The sequence below is a fragment of the Onychomys torridus genome, chromosome 2 (assembly GCF_903995425.1).
Source record: "Onychomys torridus chromosome 2, mOncTor1.1, whole genome shotgun sequence".
Lineage (NCBI taxonomy): Eukaryota > Metazoa > Chordata > Mammalia > Rodentia > Cricetidae > Onychomys > Onychomys torridus.
In genome coordinates, this window is record NC_050444.1 from 141,824,310 (window position 1) to 141,850,696 (window position 26,387).

General features: G+C 49.4%; 1 protein-coding gene across 3 annotated transcripts in view; it reads left to right on the top strand.

Annotated features, from left to right (window-relative positions):
- The window catches only part of Csmd2 (CUB and Sushi multiple domains 2), a 572,883-nt gene that overhangs the window by 218,876 nt on the left and 327,620 nt on the right, over window positions 1-26,387 (top strand). For all 3 annotated transcript variants that reach the window (XM_036179375.1, XM_036179376.1, XM_036179377.1), the window contains exon 5: window positions 6,890-7,097. In XM_036179375.1, the coding sequence (XP_036035268.1) occupies window positions 6,890-7,097 (208 nt within the window). The remainder of the gene's footprint in view (window positions 1-6,889; window positions 7,098-26,387) is intronic.

Consider the following 26,387-nt stretch of genomic DNA (forward strand, 5'->3'; position numbering starts at 1 on the left):
TTAAAAAATAATGTATCTATTTATATTTTATGTACATTGGTGTTTGGCCCACATGTATGTTTGTGTGAGGGTGCCAGATCCCCTAGACAGTTGTGAGCTGCCACGTGGGTTCTGGAAAATGAACCTGGGTCCTCTGGAAGAGCAGAGGATTGAGCCATCTCTGCCGCCCCTCAACTTACTTTTAAAGAAAGGTCCCTGGAATAGGCAGGGAGATGTCTTGGTGGATAAACTGTGTCTTGTAGAAGCATGAGGATTCCAGTTTGATCCCAGCACTCCTGTAAAAGCTGGGCCAGGCAGTTCACAACTATAATCCCAGAGCTGAGAAGGCAGAGACAGAGGGATCCCTGGGGCTTGCTATGAACTGCTTTAGACAAATCAATGAGCTCCAGGTTCACTGAAAGACCCTGTCTCAAAAAATAAAACTAAATAAATAATGTTGAGGAAGATCTCAGCTTTGACCTCTGGCCTCTTAAAGAACCCACACACAGAGACTCATACACATGCAAGCATATTCCCTCTGGACACAAAAAGGAGAGGTGCTGTATTGGGGCAGGAGACATAGGGGAGACAATTAGGAGGTAGCTACTTCAGACAGGTTGGTGGGGCTGATAAAACTAGACCCAGGGTGGCCTTAGTAGAAGTGAATGGTGGAACATACAGGGTCTGGGCCTCAGTTTGGAGTGTAGCTCATAGGCCTTGCTAATAAGCCAAGGTCTGAGATTGACCAGAAAGCTCTTTCTGAAGTGTTGGCCAGATAGGGATGATGATGGGCAAGTTAAGTTTGACTAGGACAGGGTCAGGGGCCTGTGCCCTCCAGAATCTCAAGAACTAATTTCCTCAGGGTAAAATTTGAGGGTGCTTGTGAGCCAGGGATGTGGGGATGTTATTTCTCCAGCCAAAGGAGTCCTGAGCTAGCCACAACTATGCAGTAAGGACTTGCTGGCAGGAGTCAGATGTCCTGTGCAGCAGTGCAGACAGTAGAGGATCCGGGTACCATACATGGGGCCTGCTGTGACTGTCAATCAAATTCATCAGTTTGCAGCTAAAGTAAATTGCAGTATGGACTGGTAGTAACTGAGCCTGAGCCATGCAGGTGCAGCTCTTACAGACAACCTCCTAGAGTAGGACAAGTCATGGCATGGGGTCTGAAGTCCAATCCCCTGATCCAGGTCTACACTTGTATCAATGTGCTAAGAGGCTTGGGGCCAGTCACTCAGTTTCCCTGTGTCCATTTTCCCAGCAGTCATTGGGAATAATGACACGACTGAGTTCAAAATGGACTGAGGTTCTGCTTATAGATGCTTCCGGCAGAGGGCTTTGTTCCAGCTACTACTGTGACTCTCTGCCGCAGACACTGCTGGCCAGCACTGATTGACATGCTGGCCCTGATTTGTCTAATTTAATCCTTACAGAAGCCTAAAGAGCCCAAGATGTTGCCAGTCCCTGTTGGGAATGAAGGGAAGGGGCCAAGGCCCGGAAGCAAGGTGGGTGGTTCCGTTTATGGGATAGGAAGAGGTAGTGACACTGGGACAGCCCAAGGCTGTGTTCCTGATACCTGTTGTCTTGACTACCACTGCCCCCCTCCCACCACCTCCAACTGTGGACAAGGATGTTGGCCATCTAGTGACCTCAGTAGGAAACTCATAATCACAGTAACACATTGACTATGAAGTGCCTTCCCCTTGCTAGTCCAGGGCTTGAGAGCTGGGCCCTCCCCATGTTGGGGAGGGGAGTGCCGGGCAGCCTAACATGTCTGCCTGAGTGCAGCAGGATCAGACATTGTTCACTGAGGCTTGTGAGTGCAGCAGGATCAGACATTGTTCACTGAGGCTTGTGAGGCAGAGAAACAGGTGTGGACTGGGGCAACTCTGAAGCCAAGGAGTCCTGGGTTCAAATTCTGGCTCTGGCATAGGTAGCTGTGGCTCTGGGGCTGTTTTAAACTCAGCCTCCATTTCCTCATCTATAACATGGAGATTGCCTGAGTTTCTCATCAGTGGCTGTGACAGGGTACTCAGATAAAAACAACCTACTGGAGAAAGTGTTTCTTCTGGCCTGTAGTTCAAGGATATAGTCAGTCATAGCAGGATGCAAGTCCAGGTTGCAGATGCTCCAAGCAGCTGGCCACATTGCATCCACTGTTAGGAAAGGAGAGATGGCTGCTGCCGCTGAATTCCCTGTCTCTTCTTACACAGCCAGGATCCTAGCCGGGAATAGTGCCGCCCACAGTAGGCGGAGTCTTCACACATCAGTGAACTTAGTCAAAAGAAGCCCCCCACCTATGCCCAGAGGCCCCATCTCCCAGGTGGTTCTAGTTTCTGTCAAGGTGACAGCTGACACTAGCCATCACAGGGTGACACAGCTGAACTCTTATGTGGCTTGAGGGTTCTTAGTGCACAGCCTGTCCCATGAAGGACACTCACAAAGAAGAGCTCCCTAATGCAGCCTGCACTGATCAGGTTCTCATCGTTTTGTCAAATCCACCAGAGAAAATCCTAAATAGGTGGAAGGGCCAGTCTTGGCTTGTAGTTTCAGAAACTCAAGGCTAAGGTCAGCTGACTCCCTTGCTTTGGGCTCAAGAGGAGGCAGAACATCGTGGTGGTGGGATTGTGTGGAGGGGGCTGTTCACTCACTGCAGACATCCAGGAGACACGAAGATGGGTTCTCAGGGCAAGAATGGCCTCAAAAGACACACTCCCAGCAGCCCATTTCCTCCAACTATGCCCCACGTCCAGAAGTTTCTATCCAATTATGAAGCCATTAGTGGGTCAATCCATGGAAGAAGACAGGGCCCTTAGAATCCCATCACCTCTTGATGACTGGCTCTCCTTGTTGGCGCCAAGAGTCCAACACGAGCCTTTTGAAGAATACTTATGAAACTACACTAACCAGAAAGAGCTGCTGAATGTCACTCTCCCCTCATGAGGCCCAGATGAAGGGACACTGTCTTTGGAAAGAATCTGGCTAATGGCACTATTCCCATGAGCCTCTGGTTATTACCTGAAAGCTTCCATTTGTGGGTCCAGGAGGAAGAGGAATTATTTCTAGGGGCATGGATTAAGTGGTCTTTTGTTTTGAATGACAGATTAGGATTATGTAAGCCTTAGTTCACTATGCATACCTTTTCCAACAGATTAAAGCATCCAGCTTTAATCATGCATGTGCCCACTTATGCATAGGATGGTAAATAGGGTTTTTCCCTAGAAATCCATTCTGAAGACACAGGTTGCCTTACTGCACATACACCTAAAGCCGGCTCAGACCAGATCATCAGCCTGCCCCTCCTTTCAGGGTAAGCTCCGGGAGGTGGTTGACTGCAACATTACTAAGGGTTTCTAGGGAGCGACAGGTAAGAATGGCTGACTACTTTGTGAGGAAAGGGTGTACATGCATCTCAGTGCAGGGATGGGGGGGCATTTCCAGGTTTCTAAGTGCATTGTTGGGAAGTGTGGTGTGTGTGTGTGTGTGTGTGTGTGTGTGTGTGTGTGTGTGTGTGTGTTTCAAGCCACAGAGGTTTTGGGTTATTGACTCTCCCTGTGTGCCTGCCTCAGGGCTGTACATGGAGGGAGTCTAAGCCTTGCTGCTTCTGTTTTCACTCCGGAGTTTCAGGAGAAGGAGATCTCTCTGGGGTCTGTGCCATTTTCACTCCGGAGTTTCAGGAGAAGGAGATCTCTCCGGGGTCTGGAGTTTCAGGGGAAGGAGATCTCTCCGGGGTCTGGAGTTTCAGGGGAAGGAGATCTCTCCAGGGTCCGGAGTTTCAGGGGAAGGAGATCTCTCCAGGGTCCAGAGTTTCAGGGGAAGGAGATCTCTCCGGGGTCTGGAGTTTCAAGGGAAGGAGATCTCTCCGGGGTCTGGAGTTTCAAGGGAAGGAGATCTCTCCGGGGTCCGGAGTTTCAAGGGAAGGAGATCTCTCCGGGGTCTGGAGTTTCAGGGGAAGGAGATCTCTCCGGGGTCCGGAGTTTCAAGGGAAGGAGATCTCTCCGGGGTCTGGAGTTTCAGGGGAAGGAGATCTCTCCGGGGTCTAGAGTTTCAGGAGAAGGAGATCTCTCCGGGGTCTGGAGTTTCAGGGGAAGGAGATCTCTCCGGGGTCTGGAGTCTCAGGGGAAGGAGATCTCTCCGGGGTCCGAAGTTTCAGGGGAAGGAGATCTCTCCGGGGTCTGGAGTCTCAGGGGAAGGAGATCTCTCCGGGGTCCGGAGTTTCAGGGGAAGGAGATCTCTCCGGGGTCTGGAGTTTCAAGGGAAGGAGATCTCTCCGGGGTCTGGAGTTTCAGGGGAAGGAGATCTCTCCAGGGTCCGGAGTTTCAGGGGAAGGAGATCTCTCCGGGGTCTGGAGTTTCAAGGGAAGGAGATCTCTCCGGGGTCTGGAGTTTCAGGGGAAGGAGATCTCTCGGGGTCTGGAGTTTCAGGGGAAGGAGATCTCTCGGGGTCTGGAGTTTCAGGGGAAGGAGATCTCTCCGGGGTCTGTACCATTTTCACCCCTCTGAGGCCAGGGACCCTGAGGCGGGGGAGGGGGGGTGGAAAGAATTGGTGTAATTAGTTATGGAGATATTTGGTGCTTTGGAAGCATATGACAGGGAAAGTCTGATTCTCGAAAGATCCTTAAAGCCGTGCGTGACCCTTAGGCCAGGACCCTGTAGCTCCCAGACATCCCAGGGTGCTCAAAGGAGAGGCTTGTTCTTCTCATTCCTTCCTTCACTGAGTCACTGAAGAGCTTACAGGGGGCAGAGGGGACAGAGGGATGGCTTTCTGAAATTATAGTTAATTGGAGAGACTTCAGGAGGAGCTAAAGCCAATCATAAATAAAGTCATAAGCTTGGCAAGGCAAATATCAGCATGGCGCACCTGCACCCGGAACACATGACTTGATGGCGGGGCAGGAGGCCCCTGCCAAAGGAGAAAGCATAGATGAATATTTTAGGGCTTGGGCATCCGCTGAAGGTCGTATTTTACAACTCCAAAGTTGTAACTATGAAATACGACGTCTTGTTTAAAGTGTGAGGAAATCTCCAAACAGCTTTTACAGCACCTTCAATCAAAACAGGACGGTTCCAGAGCCAGTGGGTCAGAGGAGCTCAGGACGGAAGAATGACAAATTCCCTCTGAGCACATGGGTGCCTCTGGTCTAAGGACTCAAGACCTGGTTCCTGCTTTCGGCATGGTCCTGGAGTTCCTGGCTAATTCTTGGACATTTGAAAGTCTTCCAATGGCCTAACAAACCACTGTCAAACAGGGAAGATCTTTAGTGTAGAGGGGACTGGCGTCCTGGTATAGAGACTCAGCTAGAACTTGCCATAGCCACTTCCTGTGTGGCCTTGACAGTGTAACGTAGCCTTCCTGCTTAGTCTCTTGTTCACCAGATACTCGGTGAATGCCTGTCTCATGCCAAGAAATGTGCTCAGTGCTGGGCACAGAGCAGCCAGTCTAGATATGAAGTAAGCAACAATGTAATTGACAGAAAAAGGGTGGAAGTAATTATAGGAAAGCATATGGCGTGTGTGATGGGGGTTGGGGTGTTTCTGGAAAGATCCTGAGGAAGTGACGCTTAGACAAGGGCCTAGAAGCTTAGGAGGAAGCTGGACAGGCTCAACCAGAGAGAGAAGCTTCCAGAAAGAGAGATATGTGGACTTTGGTTAAAGGATCCAAGAGGGGGCTTGTGCAGGGCGGGGTGGGGGGGGGAGCAGGAAGCAGGGGAAGCTGGGGGCGCGTGGGAGCTCTCCCTGATCCTGAGTGACAGTGGGTTAGGGATGGTTTTTACTGAGTGAGAGCATAGAGTCAGACTGATACTGCTGTGTCCAACCAGCCCTGTCCTTATGAGAGAGGATGGGAGATCGGGCTTAGATGGGGGCCGGGGGAGAGCCATGGCTGAGGTGACTGGAGCACCTGTGACCTCCAGGTGTGTGCTGTGGATGTGGGAGACATCAAGTAAGTCCCCAGACAGGAGCAGGCCCACTCCTGCAGACCCCTGCAGGTCTAGGACAAGATGCACGGAGGCAAGTTTGGTGAGCTGAGTGGGAACACAGTGTACAGGGGAAGTTGACATGGGGCTCTGAAGCCCTCCGCCCCAGGCCAGCATCCTCCTATCCCCCTTCCCCCCAACACACACACCCTGGCCAGACAGCTGGAGACCAGGCCTAGGCTCAGACTTTGCAGACCTTGCAGCTCCCAACAACAGGGCAACCTTTACGGTACTCTGGCCAGGCTCCCTTCCCACCTGAGCCCTTCCCCCTAACTCACTCACTTTCTTCCTCTCCCCTCCCCCCTCTGCCCTCCTCTACCCAGGATCCACAGCGCCAGGTACCTTGCTGAGCACCAGGGTGTCCATACTGAGACCCTTCCTCATGCTGCAGCTCTCTGCCAAGCGGAGCCCAAAGCCTTCCGCAAGACTTGGCGGATGGGCTGGTTGACCTCCGCTCCCTCCCACTCTGACTCCTACCTCATGCACCCCATGTTCGTTGTCCACCCTGACCCACTTGCTTCTCCACACCCACTGCCTCCTCCTCCTCACGTCCTTCCTTCTCCATTCCTCTCTCCAGGTTGGGATGAATGTCCCTTCCTTCAGATGTCCCTAGCCCTGGCACCATCCAGGTGAAGCCCTTTGGTTCCCTCCCCCAAGAACCACTCTTCCGCACCCACTCTATCTAGTGAGCTCCTATTTATCCTACAAAACTCAGATCTAATGAGGCCGCTTCTATTTCTCGTTCCCAAGTCGACTCATTTAAGTAACATGTTCCGCTGTTTATTTATGTCCTTAGAGAGTGAGCTGTCCTCTCAGGAGACCAGACCTGTGACAGTTGCTCACACAACCATATGCCAGGGTCTTTTCTGCCCCAATGGGTGAAACCAGGGCCCAGAAGTCCTACCACTCACAGGAACCTTTTATCTCTCCCCACAGCGGATGATGCCTGTGGTGGGACCCTGCGGGGCCAGAGTGGCATCATCTCCAGCCCCCACTTTCCCGCTGAGTATCATAACAATGCTGACTGCACATGGACCATCCTGGCTGAGCTTGGGGATACCATCGCCCTGGTCTTTATTGACTTCCAGCTAGAGGACGGCTATGACTTCCTGGAGGTCACAGGGACCGAAGGCTCCTCTCTCTGGTGAGTTCCCTGTCAGTCCCCCTCCTTCCCTTGTGGCCTCTGCAGCTGGGGAGGACCGGACTACCCAAGGTGTCCTTTGCATCCTCTCCCTGCCCCCGCCAGCTTGTTTTGAACCCTAGAGTCTTTGCATCTCATCATAATGAGAAATCACTGCATGATTTTGAAGCGGAGCTGCATTTTTTACAGGGATTTTCATGTCTGATTCAAAGTGTGCCCTTGCTAAAGAGTTTAAGGATGGAACTTGGTTAAGAAACCTGAATTAAAGCTAAAAATGTTTTGGTCTCATGACATGAGCCCTGGTAGCACTGTGTGGACTCTTGTTGCATTTCTGGATGACACAGGCACCTTCAGGGGCCGTTGCTTTTCCAAGCACTGCTGGGGCCTGGAGATGTGGGCAGTGCGTGTAGGGGAAGTAATGAAGGGGCTCACCTTCCTCTTGCCAGCGGTGGCAGCAGGCTACTCTTCTTCGTGAATATCCCAGATGCTCCCAGATGTTGGCAGGCCAGGGAGGAGGGAGGGCATGAGAGGCTAGGGCCTTGGCATCCAAGACACCAAGCCCAGACTGATAGTATGGGCCCAGGCAGGCTGAGGAGGGCTTAGGGAACTGTCTGACTGCTGTTGTGTGACCAGCCTTACTGTGTTCAGTTGTGTGATATATACATGCAAGGCTTTAGAGTCACACTGTGATTCTGTTATCAGGATGAGGCTGTCTGGGGGTATATTTGTGGCACATCAGGATCCAGCAGAAAAATTTCCAGATGTAGGGCAGGCTGGGATGGGCATCTTTGTGGATTTTGTGGCAGAGATGGCTCAGGGCATGGGACAAGGGGCAGAAGGGTGTTTGTTGCTGAATATTCCAGAAGAAGCAGGAACTAGGGGCTTGAGAACTAAGAGAGGAAAATGTTTCAGGACACAGATAGGGTAGTTATTGGGGTGGTGGTCAGGCAGGGAAAGGAGGAATGGAAGGCTGTGATTGTATGTTTCCTGCATGCCGGTTCTTGTGGTGGTGAAAACCATTCCTAAGCCAGGTACAGTCCTGTGAGGAGAGTGCTCTCTGTTGGGCAAAGATGTCCACCTTGCAGGTTGTATGGATTCTATAAATGTCCCTCTGAGCAGTATGGGGGCAAAGACCTGAAGTTTCCCTGAGCTGCCCAGCCTGCAGACCATGGAGCCCCAGCCTCATTTGTAAAATACTCATTCTTCTCACAGCAAATGGAATCTTTGTGCTTCTTGGGGAAAATATGAAAAGACAGAGAGAAGTGAGGGGCACTGATTAACACCATGATGTGTGCCCCTTTGGCCCTCTCCCCCCTTCGCTGGCTATTTATACATTTTAATATTATAAAATGGTATCTGGATCTCTCTACTCATGTATTTTTAACTTAGCATGGAATCATAAGAATTTGTCTTGCATCATTACAGAGTTCTCCAAAATAGAATATGATGAAAGTGGCAATTATTGAGCGTTTTTACCCGTAGGTGCCAGGCCAGTTCTAAGTCCCTTATAGCTATAATTTCATTACATGTTCATAAGGTCGCTATAAAGTAAGTTGCATAATTTCCCTCCCTTTATAGAAGAGAAAAATAAGGAGCAGAGGGGTTCTGCTGCTTGCTTGATGTCACATAGTGCTAGGGTTGTAGCCCAGGTTAACCTCACTTAAAACCTGTCTTCTTAGCCAGCTCTAGCATGCTTTCTAGGATGGTTTCCCATGGCTGATAGCTAGCCCGCTACAATGTCTTTCTCTCCCTACTAAGAGTGTGCCATGGTTTGCTTACTAGGTCTGTTGTTCCAGCCTTTATACAGATGTAAGGATGGGGTCCTTACCTGCCCCCCCTCTTCCAACCCCAGGCATCTTTGACTCAGTTGTCCCTCTGTGGACCAAATGATCTCCTATGGCTTCTGCCCCCAGCTGTGAGTCTGCACATCACCCGAACTCGTGGCCCGAAACAGAGCTCAAAGAGTCAGTCTGTTCCTTTAAGTCACCCAGTGGGGAAGGCATTCCACCAAGGAGATTGCTGGAGAGGTTGTTCCCAACTCTTGGCCATAAGATTGAATATGAATTACCGAGAGGGCTGGTGTTATAAGTGCCAGGCAGGATGCATTTGTTGTTCTAGTTCATAAGAGCCTGGCGATCACAGGTAAAATAAGCTTGGGGCTTGAGATGGGAGTGTGGGAAGAAGAAACCTCCTTTTCCCCTGCCCCTCTCCTTCAGGACTTCCCAGATGCTTGCCAAAAGCTCCGCTGCTGGTTTGGGTTTATGAGCGGAGAGGAGATTCCAGACTGTGCTCTTGAACTCTGGAGCCTGTTCAAAGAAACAGGTGTGAATGACTGGGCATCTGTTTACCTGTGGGAGAGATGAGAGTTCTTTGCAAGAGTATACCTGCCACCCTCTTCCCCAGAAGTAGGTTGCTGTGGATTCAGAGGAGAGGGGGCATACAATACGCCCAAGTCAGTTTCCAGTCTTTGGCGTTTTCCTCAGGGGCTCCTCTCATTGGGATACTCTGGACTAGTGCAGGAATATAGTCTGCAATCTTCTGTTTCGCCAAGTAAGGCTATTTCAGAAGTGAGCCTGCCACCTCTCAGTGCAGGAGTCCATAAAACAGAGGAAATCAGCGACCAAGAGTGCGGCAGGTAATAATTACTAGGTGGCCCCGAAGTGATGCAGTGAAAGTTGCAGGGGGGGGGGGGGGGGGGACTGCAGAGAAACAGCAGGGTAGCCCATCCCCAGAGCCCATCAGCATGTGGCATCTTGGTGGACTTGGTCTTTCTGGTTTACACTGGCCTTCTAGAAATCCCCAAGTGCCTGCTATGGAGAAAGCTGTTAACTACTGTGGGCCCTGAACTGGGAGGTCCCACCATATTTAGAGAGTCCTAGGCCTTAGATCCTCTCGCTCTTCATTCATTGTATGGGTGCAGGAGGCTGACCATGAGCAAAAGCTGTGCTTAAATAATGCCAACACAGTCTTCCCTACCCTGGACATGCATTTGCTGCCATGGTACCCAGGCATACCTCTGCACATCACTGCCACGTATGTGCCACTGAGCCAGCACCCAACTCCTTTCACGGGTGTGTATACATAATACACACACACACACCACACACACACACACACACACACACACACACACCAGATTTTCTTTGGCTGATGGGGGGGGCTCTCTCTGCATGTTCTGCTCTTACCAAGTGGGTGGGCATGACCTCTGACCCTCAGTGGACCCCACACCTTCCCATCACATTAAATGAAAACGTTCTCAGTGTTGCTATTTTTAAGAGACCATGATATCGTCAAAAGGCTGGGTTTGGGGATGTAAGAAACTCTGTTACTATGTGAGACCTGGGTCTCTGGAGGACTTTGGGTCAGGTCAAGATGAGAAATTACTGCCAGCTGCCTACAGAGACAGCTGCCTACAGAGACAGCCTCTCCACCAATGGGGTGATCATCGCAGGGAAAGCCGAGGAGGAACCACTAGACTCGCCCCTCTCCCCTCCTCCTCTGTCTTGTGGCCCATCATCCCAATGCAGCTCTTCTAGGGTTAAGACCTCAAGTTCCATCAGGCCATCTAGGAGAGGGGAAGACAAGCCTGGGAGTCAGATCCACTTGGCCTTAGGTAGCTTTATAATCTCAGATAGTAAATGACCCCCCTTGAGCCTCAGTTTTCACTTTTGAAAATGGGGTTCATGCTATATAGAACATGCACAGAGGCTTGAACATGTGCACTGCTGCCAGGTTCCTCCCTGGTGCAGTACTTCTGGTCTGGAGACCACTCCAGATCCAATCTCTGAGGGACAAGGGACAAGATGTGACATCTCTAGGGACCCAGAGCTTCACAGACTCCATTCTTGCCCTCGGAGTTCCCTAACATTATTCCCCCTTCCTTGGCTCGCTTTTGTTTGTGTTGTTAGGGACACAAACATTCTAGTCTCCTTTAAAAGCAGCCGTTTCAATGTTTGGGGGCAACATTCTCTCTCCCTTTGAAAGACCTCGTTTTAATTATTGGGCATTCAACACACAAAATTTAAACACACTACAGCCATTTGATCTCAGTGACTTTTGACTAGGTGTTTCATTGAGGGACCATTAGAAGCAGCTGGAGTCAGAAGGCGCATGATGCATGCCTGTGGGGGTCTGCTTATAATACCTATTTGCTTATTTGTTCATTCACAGCCAACAGTTGCTTTCGATTGTTTGTATGCTTTGTTACTCCTCCTGTTTATTTTCTATAACCATTTATTAAGACCCTTCTGTGAACCAGGCTTTCCTAGATACTGAGGACACAAAGACACAGGCCCGGAGCCTGGGGGGTTATTTATTCAGTCCACAAACATTTTTCTAATAGCTGAGCACTGTACTGGACCCTGGGGCTCACAGCTAGCACGAGGAGGAGAATATTACTCAGTGGTTCACAATACCATACTAGGAATTTTTCTAAGACGTATAAAAGAGGTTCTCCCAGAGGCTAAAAAGAGAAATGCAATGGCTGAGGCTCTTTCAGTTCAAGAACTGAAACCCCATTTCCAACGGACTTAAGCTAAGAAGTAAATGTGCTGACTTCTGTCACTGAACAATCCAGGATCTGGCTTCAGTTACTGCTGGATCAAGGCGAACAAGCCATGCCATCTCTCCTCCCACTGCTTCACTCTCTTGTGGATTCATTTCATCCTCAGGCGGGCTTTCCCCATGAGGAGGCAAAAATGCCTCCCGTCAGGTCCCTGCCACCCACCTGTGTTAGCTGTCCTAGTAGGAAGAGGACATAGTGCCTTTCATTCTTCTTATTGTTTATTTTATGGATTGCAAATTTCATACATGCATTTAATATGTTTGGATCCAGACTACCCCCATGCCTCCCTCCAGTTCCTCTTCTATCCCCTCCATCTCCATCCCCTCCCAATTTCATGTGTCCTCTTCTTTTTTTTCTCTCTTTAATACATGAAGTCCATTTAGTGTGGCCAGTATATGCATGAGTGTAGGGGCACCTATCGCAGCAAGTGCACCCTCCCAAGGTCCACATTGCTAAAGGAAAAGGACGTCCCCTCTCCCAGAAGCTATCAGTTGCCAGTGACTCCTCAGCTAGGTGCGGGACTTCCTGACCTACTGCCCACTCCACTGCCAGGGTTTTGTCTGGCTTGATCCCATGCAGGACTTGTCCATGCCGTCACAGTCACTATCAGTTCATATGCACAACTCCCCTGCTGTGTCCAGCAAACATTCTTTTACTGTAGTCAACCACAGCCTCTGGCTCCCATCTTCTGTAGTGACTCTTGAGCTGGGGGCCAGGGGATGTGATACTGATGTTCCCTTTAGGGCTGAGCACTCCGTGGTCTATTATTGACCAGCTGTGGGTCTCTGTGTCAATCATCATCTACTGCAAGCAGCTTCTCTGATGAGAGTTGAGAGATGCACTGATCTCTGGTTATAACAATATGTCTTTAGGAGTCAGTTTAATGTCATGTCCATTTAGCAGAATAATAGTGGTAGGTTCTTCCCTAGGGCCTGTACTAATGGTGCCAGGAATAAGTTTTCTATTTGCAGAGTGGGTCTTAACTCCAACCAGAAAGTGTTTGGTTACTCCCATAACATTGGTGCCTCTGTTGCCAGTGGGCATTTATTTTGACAGGCCAGTCATTACTATAGCGTGCAGGGTTAACAGCTGGGTAGGACTGGTAATTATCTTTCATTGTCCAGTAGCATGCATAGCACCTTCTAGCATCGTGAAAGCTAAGCCAGTAAGAATGAAGCTTCCTGGTCGGTACTAGCTTAAACTCTTCTGAGTCAAACATCTGGTGTCTTCAGTAATTGGGTCTTACCATCAAATTTGGGAGATGTCCAAGAGAGCAACCAAGAATGGTGATAGGCTACAATGTTTTGGGAGGTGTCTATGTGACCCCTGCCACATAGATGGTACCTGCAAAGGCGGTACCACAACTACCCTCAATCACATGTCCACCCCTCAGCACTCTGAAGTCAGAGATGTCCTCATTGGCCAGAGCCAGGTCACATGACGGCAGACCTCTTGCTGGGAGTAGAGTAGGGATGAGTCAGTCCAAGGATGTTAACCCTAGGGGATAGAAAGTTGAACATTAAGACTGTCTGTCCTTCAAAAAAGTCATCAGACTTCATGACACAGTAGTGACATCGCATCTGAGACTGAGCGATGTATCCCCAGGGATGGTTTTTACATTTAGCCAAAGAATGAATAAAATTTTGCCAATAGCTTGGAACAGGAAGGAAGGATCCCCGGTGTTGGAGGCAATGTAAGCCAGGCGCAAGGACTGGGGCAGGAAAAGGCTAGTACCTCAGGCTCTAAATGAACAGGAGAAGAGTGTGGGCTCAGGAGAACCTTGCAAGTCCTGTGTTCCCAGAGAGGTCCCAAAGTTCTGGAAAGCTACTGAAAGTCTTAGGCACAGGAGCAAGAATACTCTGAATTTCAATGGGGTCAAACCTGACGGCCCAGAAGACCGCTGTAAAACTTGCTCGCAGGCACTGGGGCTGAAGAGGGACCTGCCTGGAGTGCTGCTGCAGCCCAGAGGTAGGGAAGGGAGGGCATTAAAAACATCAGATACAGAGCTGAGGTGAAAGCTTAAGAGTAGAGTACTTGCCTAGCATGTCGGAAGCCCCGGGCTCAATCCTCAGTCTCAAATAAACTGGGTGTGCACACCTATAACCCCAGAACTCAGCGGGTAGATATAGGAGGATCATGAAGTTCAAGGTCATCCTCGGACATAGAGTGAATTTGAGGCTAGCCTGGCCACATGAGACCTGAAGGCTCAAAGGAAGGGTGATGAATGGAGGAGAGGAGCTGGGAGGCTTCAGTGTCTCTGAGTGAATGACTGTGGAGGCCCGCATACTAACCAGAGTACAAGGGAGGAGGCGGGGCTAAGGTGGAGGAGGTAGGTAGTACCTGCTGGGCGGTCTAGAGTAAAACAGATGGTGTAAGGAAGCCAAATCTTCAGCAAGGGTGGAAATAAGGCTGCCTGCTGTTCATAGCCCTGAATAACAGAACTCTGGGATAAGACCCGCAAGGGTGGTCAGTGAGCTCAGCAGTCATGTCAGCCAAATTTGGTGTCAGATTTCCCTGAGGAGTCAACAGCTCCTCTTTATTTTTATCCTCACTGCCATGGGCCACCCTCATCTTTATCACCAATCTCTCTTCATCACAGCTTTATCTATCTTCACATAGTTCTTAGGCCTGCGCCTTGTGTGTCGTTAGGCCTAGCCCTGGGAGCATGGTGGTGGAGAAGACAATGGAGGCCTGTGCTTCTGTAGAACGTACGATCCCAAAACAATCACAGAGTGAACAGCAGGCACCCTCGAAATCTCCTAAGAGTAATGAGCAGAATGGGAGACTGAATGGGAGAAAAGGGTCAAGGGTGACATCACTGTAGGGGAGGTGGAAGCTGAGACCTTCCCGATAGGGGACGGAGCCCGTGAAACCATCACATGCCATAACTGCCTTAGAACTTCATGCAAGGCCTGGAATGTGTCTTCTGAGGTTTTTCTCCTCCTTGAACATCAGAAGCTAGGCAAGATCAAGGTCCCATTCTGGCAGAGATGTCCAGAAAGCGGTGAGAATGGTACAGGGCTGGGGATGCTGAGCCTGACCCAGGGGATCTGGTGAGCAAGCAGCCCAAGGGAAGCCAAGACTAGGAGCCTGCTGCTGTCCCCAGCTGTGAGATGCTCCCACTGCCACTCCTTCCCTGTTCCATGTACTGCTTTAAGCCACACCAAGAAACTGTTCACTTCTGATGGAGCCCATGAAATTGCATCTGTTGTATCCATCAGGCGCCAGGCCATAAATAACTAGCCTTTTAAAATCTCATCTCATGCATCTCTTGGAGTTGGAAATAACATTACAAGCTCCATAGCCGAGCCATAGGAAAGGATTAGTGCCTTAGCAGGCCACTGGCATGCACGGGTCTGCGGGGCCAAGGCCTTGACTCCCACGCTCCCTGCTGAAGAGCAGCGAAGAGCAGCGTGACTTCCTCTCCTCCCTTCTGCAGGTGAGAACATGCTTTCAGAAGGAGAACAAAAGGCTGAACTGAGAGGAGAGGGCTCAAGGCTGTGTTGTCTGCCGCAGACTCAGGGGCCCTGCTGAAGCTTGGGGCTCACAGTTCTGTGTGTGGGAAGTCGGAGTTGGGCAGCTGGCCTGCCCCCCATGGCTCTGACGGCATGCAACAGGTTTGTACTAAGTATTTCATCTGCTAGGAGGCCTGTGCCAGGGCTGTGAAGGGCACAGACAACAAGATGCTGTCCTCGACCTCTCCCAAGGAGCTGCCAGGTGCCTGGCGGCACAGATCAGACAGATGGAAGGAATTGTTCTAGGCCCTTCTTGGTGGGGAGGCACATTCTGGCAAGGCCTGTCTTCTGGAACAGTGTTGATTCATTCGAAAAGCCCAACGTCTCCATTTCCTTGTTTGGCTACAAATGTGCACTGCACTCATCCTTGGCTTAGTCTAGCCCATATTCCACTGGAGTTCTGCCCTCTGTGGCTCCTGCAGTCTCTTTCCAGGCTCCTAGGACATCCTTGGCTCTCTCTCTGAACCTAGACTTCGTTTAATCTCAGCTTCTCTCCAGCCAGTGCCTAGGGTGTGATGCTCACAGATCCATGGAGGCAGCAGGATTCACATAGAAAACTGGCAGTTGATAATCCATTGGAATGATTCAACTCCACAGCCTGGGTCATTTGGGAAGGGAGGGAGTGAAGCTGGTCCAAGGAGGGAGACCTCATGGAAGATGTGATGTGACTTCTGGTGTCCAGGTCCTTTGCCACCCAAGCTTCTGTATTTTAAGGAAGAGTCTCACTGCATAGGCCTGGCTGTCCTGGAACTGGCTCTGTAGGCTATGCTGGCTTCTGGTTCACAAAGCTCTTAAGTGCTGGCATTAAAGGCATGAGCTACCACACCTAGCTTAACCAAGCTTCTTGAAGAGGGGTCCACACTGTGTTCCTAGCCTTTGGTTTCTGTCATTCCCTCATCTACTTCCCCCTTCAAACCTCAGCCTTCCCTGAGCCTCTTCACTCAGAGATCATCATCAGGGGACACCCATCCCTTCAACAAAACCCACTGCTGACCTCCAAAAGACATTTCAGATGCCATCCTGGAAGATGATCTGTAACACTTAACATTGGGTATTTTATATTGGCTATTTTCTCCTTTCTCTACGTCCAGGCTCCTTTTTCTGATTTTGGGTTGCATTACTGGGATTTGAATCCAGGGCCTTGCAAATGCTAAGCAAGTGTTCTACCTTGGAACTATATCCCCACTTCCTTTTTTCCTGGGTCCTCCTTGGACCTGTCTAAGCTTTCCTTCTAATCATCTCTCCTTGGGTTGCCTTAAGGTTCCATTTCTGCCTTATTGCCCTGTTCAAGGAACACATCTTCTACAGCTGAGCTTACCTGCTATCAAGGCTTCAGACACAATATATTTGTTTTGAAACCCAAAGCTGGGTCCCTAGCCCACCTCACCACTGAGTGTCAGACTGTAGAGCCAATAACTTGATGGGCGTGGCCCCAGCCATATGCCACCATTGCCTCTACCCAAGTTTGTCCCACCTCTGCTCATCATTGACTGCATAGAGCCAGAGTTGTTTCCTGCATTAGTTTTTGGCACTACCCTGTTATCTCAAACCCTGGGACTTGTCCCACCCCATCCTCATCCCACAGCCACATTCAATTAAGGGCTGAGTGCTCCATGCATACTTCCTACAATATGTCTTCTTACTCTTGCAGCCACTCTCTCAGTTTGGCCCATCGTCTTCTCTACTCTGTGGGTTTTAACAGCCTTTCCCCTGATCTCCCAGCATCTTGGCTCTCTCTAATTCATTCCCCCCACTGCCATCAGAATGGCTTAATTAAAATGCAGCTCTGACATTCTGAGCCCCAGGCAATGGCTCTCAATCATTCTCTGTTGTCTACCAGACAGAATCCAAGGCCTTGATAAGGCACATAAGATCCATTTGGATCTAAGTAGCCCTTGCCTCCCATGCCAGCCTCATCTCTTGACTCCCCCCTAATCTTAAAACCATCAAGCCAGGGCACTCTTCCAGAGGACCCACGTTCAATTCTCAGCACCCACATGATGGCTCGCAACCGTTTGTATCTCTAGTCCCAGGGAATCCAATGCTGCCTTCTGCCCTTCATAGATAACAGGTCCACTCCTGTTGCACAGCCATATATGCAGATGAAACACATTTTAAGAGGAAAAAGCCACCAACACTAAAACTCAGTCATGTAATACCACTAAGGAATATTACTTTCTTGATGAAGTGTCTATAATCCAGAATCATGCCAGTGGGTACCCAGGCTCAAGAGCCCCCCCCCCCCCCCAATCTGGTGGCTACACTATCTGTAATATGTGACCTTCTCCAGCGACTTGGCAGGGAGAAGGAGGTGAGAATCCAGCACAGGCTTTTCACTATCCTAACCCAAATATAACACACTTTTCTCCTGGCTCCTTTTTCGTTGGTTGGAAATTACCACGTGGTCCATACTAGCTCTGAGGAAGCCAGGAAATGTGGGTGAGCAGATAAAATGCTTGGTGAGGTGACCTCTGCCGTACTCTGTGTCCCCACAGTTGGTGTCCTGCTCCTATCCCAAACCAGCCTCTCCCTGTGTCCAGGTCTCATCTTCTCCAGACATCCCTGCTAGAGACAACCTTTGCTTTTCTTGCATCCTTTAGTTCCTTATCTCTTGACCACTCTAAATACACCTAACAGCATACAGGCATGTTCTAGTATCTCCCACCTAAAACCTGAAACCAAAAAGATACCCATGGGGTTGGGGATTTAGCTCAGTGGTAGAGTGCTTGCCTAGCAAGCACAAGGCTCTGGGTTCGATCCTCAGCTCCAAAAGAACAAACAAACAAACAAAAGAAACCCACGAAATTCCCTGCTTCTCCATCCCACTCGGTTACGGAAACCGTTCTCTTTCTTACTTGTACCCAACATTGTCACTAAAGCAGACCTCACTAAGGCTTCAAGTGACCCCAGGTAGCCAAATCCACTATCACTCCTCCATCCTCATGTGATTTGGTTTTCTGGCAACATATTTGGAATAAGCTAGTGTCTTCAGAAAGAAGGAAACCTCATTTGAGAAAATGCTTCCATAAGATCAGGCTGTAGGCAAGCCTGTAGGGCATTTTCTTAATTAGTGATTCGTGGGAGAGGGCCCAGCCCATGGTGGGTGGTGCCATCCCTGGGCTGGTGATCCTGGGGTCTTTAATAAAGCAGGCTGAGCAAGACATGAAAAACAAACTGGTAAGCAGCACCCCTCCATGACCTCTGCATCAGCTCCTGCCTCCAGGTTCCGGCCCTGTTTGAGGTCCTGTCCTGACTTCCTTCAATAATGAACAGCAATATGGAAATTTAAGTAAAATAAACCCCTTTCTTCCCATCTTGCTTTTTGGTCAAGGCATTTCCTCATAGCAAGAATAACCCTAACTAAGACAGCCTCCTCTTGGCTACCAGGAAATCATGTGTCTGATACCATGGCCATTCCTGGGCATCTCTTCTCCACTGCTCAGCACCTGCCCAGCCTTTTCACTTAGATTCAAAAGGGCCCTGAATCCTCCCTTTTTCCATCTTCCCTCATTGCCAGGTGACCTCACAGATCAGTTCTCAATATTGTCTGTATGCCAGCAGCTCTCAGTTAAAATTTTAGCCCTCCAAGCTCCATGTATATTAAAAGGAATCTTAAAATGAACACATCCAAAGTAGATGTCTTTTTTTAGTGTGGTGAAATATGCATTACACGAAATTTGCCATTTTTCCCCTACATATACAATCTGATGGCATTAAGGACACTGGATAACAACCCTGTCCGTCATTGCCCACCCTCCCATCCACCCCCAGCTGAAACGATATAGCCATTAAATGACAGCCTCCACCTGTGGTGACCATCCTCTGTCCCTCTGAGTCTGATTCCTCAGGGAATCTCGTGTAAGCGGTTCATACACATGCTCTTTTGTGTGTAGAATAACGTTTTCTGGGTTCACCAGAGTCGGAATTGCATTTCTGTTCAGCCTTATATTCCATTGTGCGCTTGAGTCTCCTTTGGTTTGCCCGTTCTTTCTCTGGTTTTCATGGTTTCTTTTCACTTTGGACTTCTCCTCTCCTTCCTGCTGTAAAAGCCCCTCCTTCCCTTCCCTCCCGCTTCCCACATCAGCCTGTCTCCAAGGATAAACCGCTTTTGCCCGTTCTGTGCCTTCAGTGTCTTTGGGCGGCTCAGTGACCCGATTCTACCCAGAATCCATTCTCCAGGAAGCAAGGCACATGTTCTCTTTGTCAATCAGGTTGAATCTTGGCTTCATGTCTCATCCCACAGCAAGGTTCTACCTTGCCTAGACTACCCCTCCGACTTCACTGTCTCTCCATCCTCCCCACAGCCCAGCTACAACCTGCCTTCATCCTTCCCCAGATGTGCTAGCAGGACCTGTCTCTATTCCTTCTTAAAGTCCTCATTCTTCAAAGCATGCTCTCTCTCTCTCTGTCTCTCTCTCTCTCTCTCTCCTCTATCTCTCTCCTCCCTCCCTCCCTCCCTCCCCAATTTCACACACTCATTTAAATGATCTGTGGGTTTTGAAACGTTAAATTCACTTTAAATATCTCCTCCCCAGGAAATCTTTCAATCCCATACAGTCTCAAGCAGACCCTAGCTGTTTATCATAGTATCTTAGAATATCTTGCTTTATTTCAGGTCTTTGTCGATATCTGGTATTTTCTTACTTAATGATATATCTGCATTTTTTCATGCCTTTCCTGTCCTCTCTACCCCCATTCCAATTGCCTGCAAAATGAAGAAGAAAAGAAAAAAAAAAGCCCCAGGTCCTGGGTTTGCACTTAGTAGGACTCTAGGGTGGTTTTGCCCCAGGACCATGCTTGGCTGATCTCAGCGTCCTGTGGCTAATTGCAAAGGTTAACATGGAGCCTCTCCAACCAAGTATTTTAAGTAATCACCTTCCTGGGGGACATTTGCAAATTAGCACTGACTCTTGCTGATTACTCTTCCTAAACTCTGCCTGATTAATAATTAATCAGCAAACCGCTTGTCCAGAGAAAGCTGATCAGCGCCAGGAAAGATCTTAAATCATGCAAGTCATGGACCAGTCCTAAAAACACAGAAACAGCCCAGCGGTGGGCAGGACGGGAGAGCACTGATGGCCTCATGAGCCATGGATGGTCTCTAGGTTGTTTGTTTTCCAGTTTTGTCTTCCTCCCCACTTACCCTCACCACCTTTTGACCGAGAAATCAGTTAGGCTCCTACTTAGAGCCAGAGAGAGAGACTTTCTTTGGCACAGAAATAGAAATGTGTTAAATATCACTTTCTTTTTTATTCTTTCCATTCAAAAGAGTTTTGGTCTGAGAGGCAGAGGTTAAAATTATCCAGTTTGCTAAGCAAATGGCTGTCTGGTGCCTCATGCCATTTTCTGTAGCCCATCAGTTTCAACTCTTCAGTAGAGCACTCAGACCAGCACACCTAGCAAGCAATAAGTAAGATGCTTAATGGGTACAGCTCAATGCTACACCCCAGGCTTGGGGAGGAATCAATTTACCAGCCACCTGTCCCACCAGGATTCCCTCAAGTACCCTTTGCCTCCTGCCTACAAACCCCAGGGTGACAGGAGAAAAGGCAATCAGAGAGGGATGAACACTTCCATTGTCAGCCGTGAACTTGATGACCGCTGGGGGCCCCTTGTAAGTCTCAGGCATTACCTCCTGTCTCAAAAGCCAGGCCTGGGTAGAGCTTCGTCTTCTCCTGTTTCCTCCATGGGTCACTGAGATATGGCTGAGGTATGATGCAGAGAAAACAGAGAGGTGTGTCGATGTTGGACTCTGGGACAAAGAGAAGGGAAGGGGCAGGAAGGAAGGCCAGACTGAGTGAGGGCCATGAAGCCTTGATTGCCATGGGAAGCATCCATGGGAAAGATGACACCCCTCACCAACTGTGCTCGAATGCTCTGGGGTGAGACTGTGGGTCTCCCTGTGCACTGCCGTGGAGGTCCTGGGCCTGCTCCAGCCCAGGGAAGCTCTGGGGAAAGACATGATGAGGGACATCAAGGAGTATGAAGCAGGGGGTGAGCCCTCTCAAGAATGCATTGTCTCCTGGCTGTCTGGTGACAGGCAGGATACAGAGAGAAGAGGTGCACAGATGCTGCAGCTTTGGGGGACCCCAAATTTTCTTCTAAAGACCCCCCTTGATTGTACTCCTGCTTTCCACAGTATCTCCTAGAACTGACTCTACTTCTCTAATTCCCTCCATTAATTTCCCGCTGAGAAAACTGGGTGCTGTTTTAGAACACAGACTGCTGTCCCTATGCTCCTTCCCAGCCTCCATAATCCTAAACTTCTCAGACTAGCCCTTGGGGATGGTATTTTTTAAATTGTTTGTTAAAAGTCTATGTCTGTCTATGTGTGAGGTTGTGCATGTGGGTGCAGTGCCCTCAGAGGCCAGAAGAGGGCCTTGGATTCCCTAGAGTGACATAAGGTGATTGTGAGCTGCCTAGAATGGGTGCTGGGAACTGTACTTGGATCCTCTGCAAGAGCCAATTCACACGCTTAACCATTCGGATGCTTCTCCAGCCCCAGGGTGTAGTTTTTTGTTTGTTTGTTTGTTTGTTTTTGTTTTTTCTTCAAACACTCTTATAGGAGTTCTGAGGCTGATGAAAGTTTGAGAGTCCCTAGGCCTATTGCTCCCACAGAGCAATAAGGAAAATGGTTGGTTTAGCCATTAAGAAGTAGTAAGTATTCACATGAATGGATTCATTATTGAATTTCTCAGCATATGCTTGACATACGTGTTGGGCTATGATTTATTCATGAGTTCCAGCCAGCACATCTATGACCTAAAATGGAGCACACTGACTCCTGGTGGACTCTCTTCATGTACTTCACAAATAGATTTGCCTTCCAGTTCCATGCTGGTTTGGGGGATAAGCAGGTGAAGAAGAAGGTCTCAGCTCTTGAAGGGATTTCTGAAGTCGACTTCACCCCCTTGTCTGCTTTGTGTAGACCTTGGCAAAAGATGTCTTTCTTCCCGGGTCCTTGAGGTTGTTGGAAGCACCTCTCTCTGCCCTCCCTTCCCCACGTTGGATGAGTGACTTCACTTTTTCATCCATTCTCCTCTCAATACTAACTCTTAAGAGCACATAGTTGACCCACCATCAGTGAGCCCTCAGAACACAGCGTAGATCCCTGCACCAACAGGTGGGGAGATTGGCAAGCAGCCTGTGGTCTTAAGCATCTCCATGACCTCCTTGCAGGCTCTTTCTCTCACCAACAAATGGGAAGAGATGTGGCACCGGGCTCCTCAGGCCTAATCTCAGAGCCCTTTGGCAGTGGGAATACCCTCAAGATAAATGAGTGCCATATAAATAAACCCTGTGATTAACTACAGCCTGCATGCTGCTCATCAGTGGCCACTCACTCATTTATATCGTAGCTGCCTTCTGACTCTGAGTTACTTTTTCCCAGCTTCCACTCTTCCATCCGGGAAACCAACTTTTATTCTCTCTTTCTCGTGTGTGTTTCCTTATTTCTGTACTTTATCTGTATGTATGGCCTTCCTCTATTTGGAGGATTCTGCATGTGAGGTCATCAGTATACATCCTTCTATGACTGGCCGATGCCACAGGGAACAAGGGGCACAGCTAACTCTGTGAGATGGTGGGTAGGCCAGTTGGCTCCACCACAGCAACCACATGCATAACACTGTACACACACATATCTTAAAGCATCATCTTAGATATCTTAAATACACATAAAACTTTTTTTTTTTTGAGCTGAGGATTGAATGCAGGGCCTTGCGCTTGCTAGGCAAGTGCTCTACCTCTGAGCTAAATCCCCAACTCAAAACTTATTTTCAAAGTTAAGAACACAGACAAATATCTATCAATCCCCTCCGACTGAATTGGGGCTGTTATATTTATTGAATGCCACCCTTGTCTTGTCCCAGTGAGCTTTCTCTGCCATCTTTGAGTTAGGCATCATCATGGCCATCTTACAGATAAAGAAAACTAATCTTAGAGATTTAGCCTCCTTCTCACATGCTCTCCTAAGTATCTGGGTTTCCTGGGTTTCCCACCTGGCTTCTGGGGCAGATCCCACACCAGCTGGTCCAGGGTACTCCCTTCCCCTCAGAGCGGGCCCAGTGGTGGTGTCTCTCTGGCCTCTCCCAGCCACAGCCCTCCTGCCTTCCTCCTGCCTCACCACCCCTGCAAGAGTTGTGACAAGAGCGACCAGATGTGAGACACTGGGCTAAGGGTCCATGTGCATTACTCTCTAACCTTCTGAAACTCTCCCCAAAGAATAACCCATCGTTCTCCATCAAGGGGACAGTCTGAGGTGCCAAGAGAGAAAGACAGGGGCTTAAGTGTCTATACACACAGCTGATAAGTGTCTAAGCTGGGAGGGAGTTGAGCCCCCATCTCTGGACTCCTAGCCAAGATCTAGGGCCCTCACCTCTCTCTGCTCCTCCTCTGTCCTCAAATGCACTTTGCTGTCTTGACCTCATGGAGGGCAGCCTGGAGGAGCATGGCCTTCCCAATGGATTTCAGTACCAAGTGTGCTGCCAGCAGTTTGTGCATCCTCAGTGAGCTTGCCCTCTGGGGCCGTTGTGTAGCCTTACAAGAACTCATTTGGCACCGTGGGCCTTGGGCAGGCCCAACTTTTCATCCTGTCTGTCCTTCCTCAGACCTTGCACAGCAGTAGGACAGGAACTGGCCTCTCTCCCGCACCCCTCCTCCATTCCCTACCTCCCAGCATGTGCTCTAGGTTCAAGGTGCTGCTAGTCTCAGCCTCTGCACTTGCTGAGTCAGAGGTGCAGCCTGAAGCTGGTGCAAGGCAGAAGCCACAGCAGGAGGAAGTGATGTCCCTCCATGCCAGGTGGCTCTAATATCCCAGAGTCATTTGGTACTGTCGAAAGGACTGCAGGGAGAAAGTCAAGGGTGAACGACCACGGCTGTGACTCTGAGTGAGCCCCACTAGATTCTGAACACCTTTTACCCCAGTTTTACAGGGCAGGTGGCAGATTGCAGGCCTTTCTCCCATATTGCTGGAATTCGAGACTTAGTACTGCAAAATGTCCACAAGTTTGCCTATGAGTACAGCGCTGCAGACCCGCCCCCTCCCGAGCAAGATTTCTGCCCCCTAAGGTGATATTTCTGGGAACCAGGATTGTGTGAAGAAGAAAGCGGAAGCCATGTTTGTGGAGCACCTACTGTGTGTCAGGCACCAGCCCTTCTTGTTTCCTTTGCATACTTAAGTAACTGTGTGGAAGATATTCCTCAAGGTCACACATTCAAGGTCACAGAGCTGCAGAAGTGCAGTCTGAACCTTTCTTTGCCCTCAGCCTCTTTTTCTTTCTGCCCCCAGCATCTTAGAGGTCTGTGACCGTTCAGAGACAGCTTCTGTAGTCCCACAGCCCCCGCCTCCACCCCTTTGCCTCTGTGCCAGGGTACCTGCTTGGGCTGTGGCTGATGGAAGCCCCTGTAGCCAGCGTGGGACAGCTGGGGACAGCTGCTGCCAGCCTTCCTGCTCAGGAGAGCCCTGTCACTGTAGACAAATGGTCCGTGTCATTTAGCCACATCCTTCTCATTGCTGGTCTGAGGCCTTAGTTGTCCAGATAACCCATTTTATTTCATGTCATCTTGGTGGTGCCACAAGGGTCCTCAGACAGTGACAGCCCAGCCTTTGACCCAGCCAAGAAGAGTCGCAGACAGGCTTGCTTCCTGACTCCAGCTTGCAGCCCAATCGACTCACAATTATTAGATTGTCAAGCTCTATCAAGTGACACTGTTCACAGGAGGGCAAGTGTCCCTAGGCCTCACTCTGAACGGAGGTGACATCCCAGACACTGATGTGCCATCTACCCTTTTACCGGTGATTCCTGCACAATTGCCAATCTTTTTTCAACCCCTGCCCAACAGTAGGCTCCTTAGCTCCCCAAAAGAACCCCCAGCCCCTCTGCTTGTAATTATCCACGCCCAGCTCCTTCCCCAGCTCCACCTCCCCCTGGTGCCTTTGCAAATAATTACCTTCACAAGGAAGTAGACAAGTCTCTAGTGACTCCTGGCCTGGCTGGAAAAGATTCATTATTCTGTATCTAGAAATAACCAGCCCCGTCAGCAAGGGGGCTGAGATAACACCAGTGTAAAACCTCTCCATTCAGGGGAATTAATTAGGAGTCCTTATTAAACATCCAATTAGGCAAAAGGGCATTTTTATCTGTGATAGTCAGCTGCTCTTATTTTTCTTAAGCTATAACTCCAAGTTTTTTGGTGTTTTTCTTTTTCTTTTTCTTTTTTTTTTTTTTTTGAGAAAAGCATGGCTTGCGTGTTTCTGTGCAGCGATTCACTCTTCCAATGTCAGCCTATGTCTTCATCAGCATGTGAAAATAGATTTTTGCCATTCAATTTGCAATGCTTTGTCTCTTTGGAGTGTCGTAAGGGCTCCACCATATCCTTTCAGTGGGAGCTGTCACCTGCATGGCAGATTTGGGGAGTGGGACGTTTGCTTAGAATAGCTGTAGGCCATCACTGTTTCTCAGCATTCAGATTCTATGAGCCAGTCTGAATGATGTCGACTGTCTGTGTGACCCTGGACAAGGTGCTTCACCTCTCTGAACCTCAACTTATTCCTCTCTAAGTCTACCACCCAGGGCCAGGGGGAGGATGATGAATGAATGGATCTGAGGCTGGGGAGATGGCTCCGGGGTCAGAGCACTTGTTGAACAAGCGTGAAGACCCAAACACAAATTCCCAGCATCCACCTAAAAGCCAGGAATAGCTGTGCACATTACATGCAACCCCAGCACTTGGGGGCAGAGACTGAGACAGGAAGATCCCCAGAGCTCTGTGGTCAGCTAGTCTAGCCAAACCAGCAAGAGCTTCCCATCCAGCGAGACCTTGTCTCAATGCAGTAAGCTGAATGCTGGAGGAAGACTCCCAACATCTTCTTCTCCATCCTCCATGTATGCATATACTCACAAGGACCTGTACACTCAAACGCATGCAACACACACACACACACACACACACACACACACACACACACACACAAATAAATGTATACACTGTAAGGAAGTAGCTGTTGGATGGGAATGTGGTTCCTTGGTGGAGCTCTTGCCTTTCAGGTGCAAGGCCCTAGATACAATCCTCAGCCCAACAGATAAAAATAAAAACTTTGGCTTAGAGTCAAAGGCCCTTTATCAAGGCCACCTTATACCCACACTTACAAGACATGTGACCTCAGGAGAGCTGACTTCTAAGTCTTGGTGTCCTCATTGCACACTGGGAGGG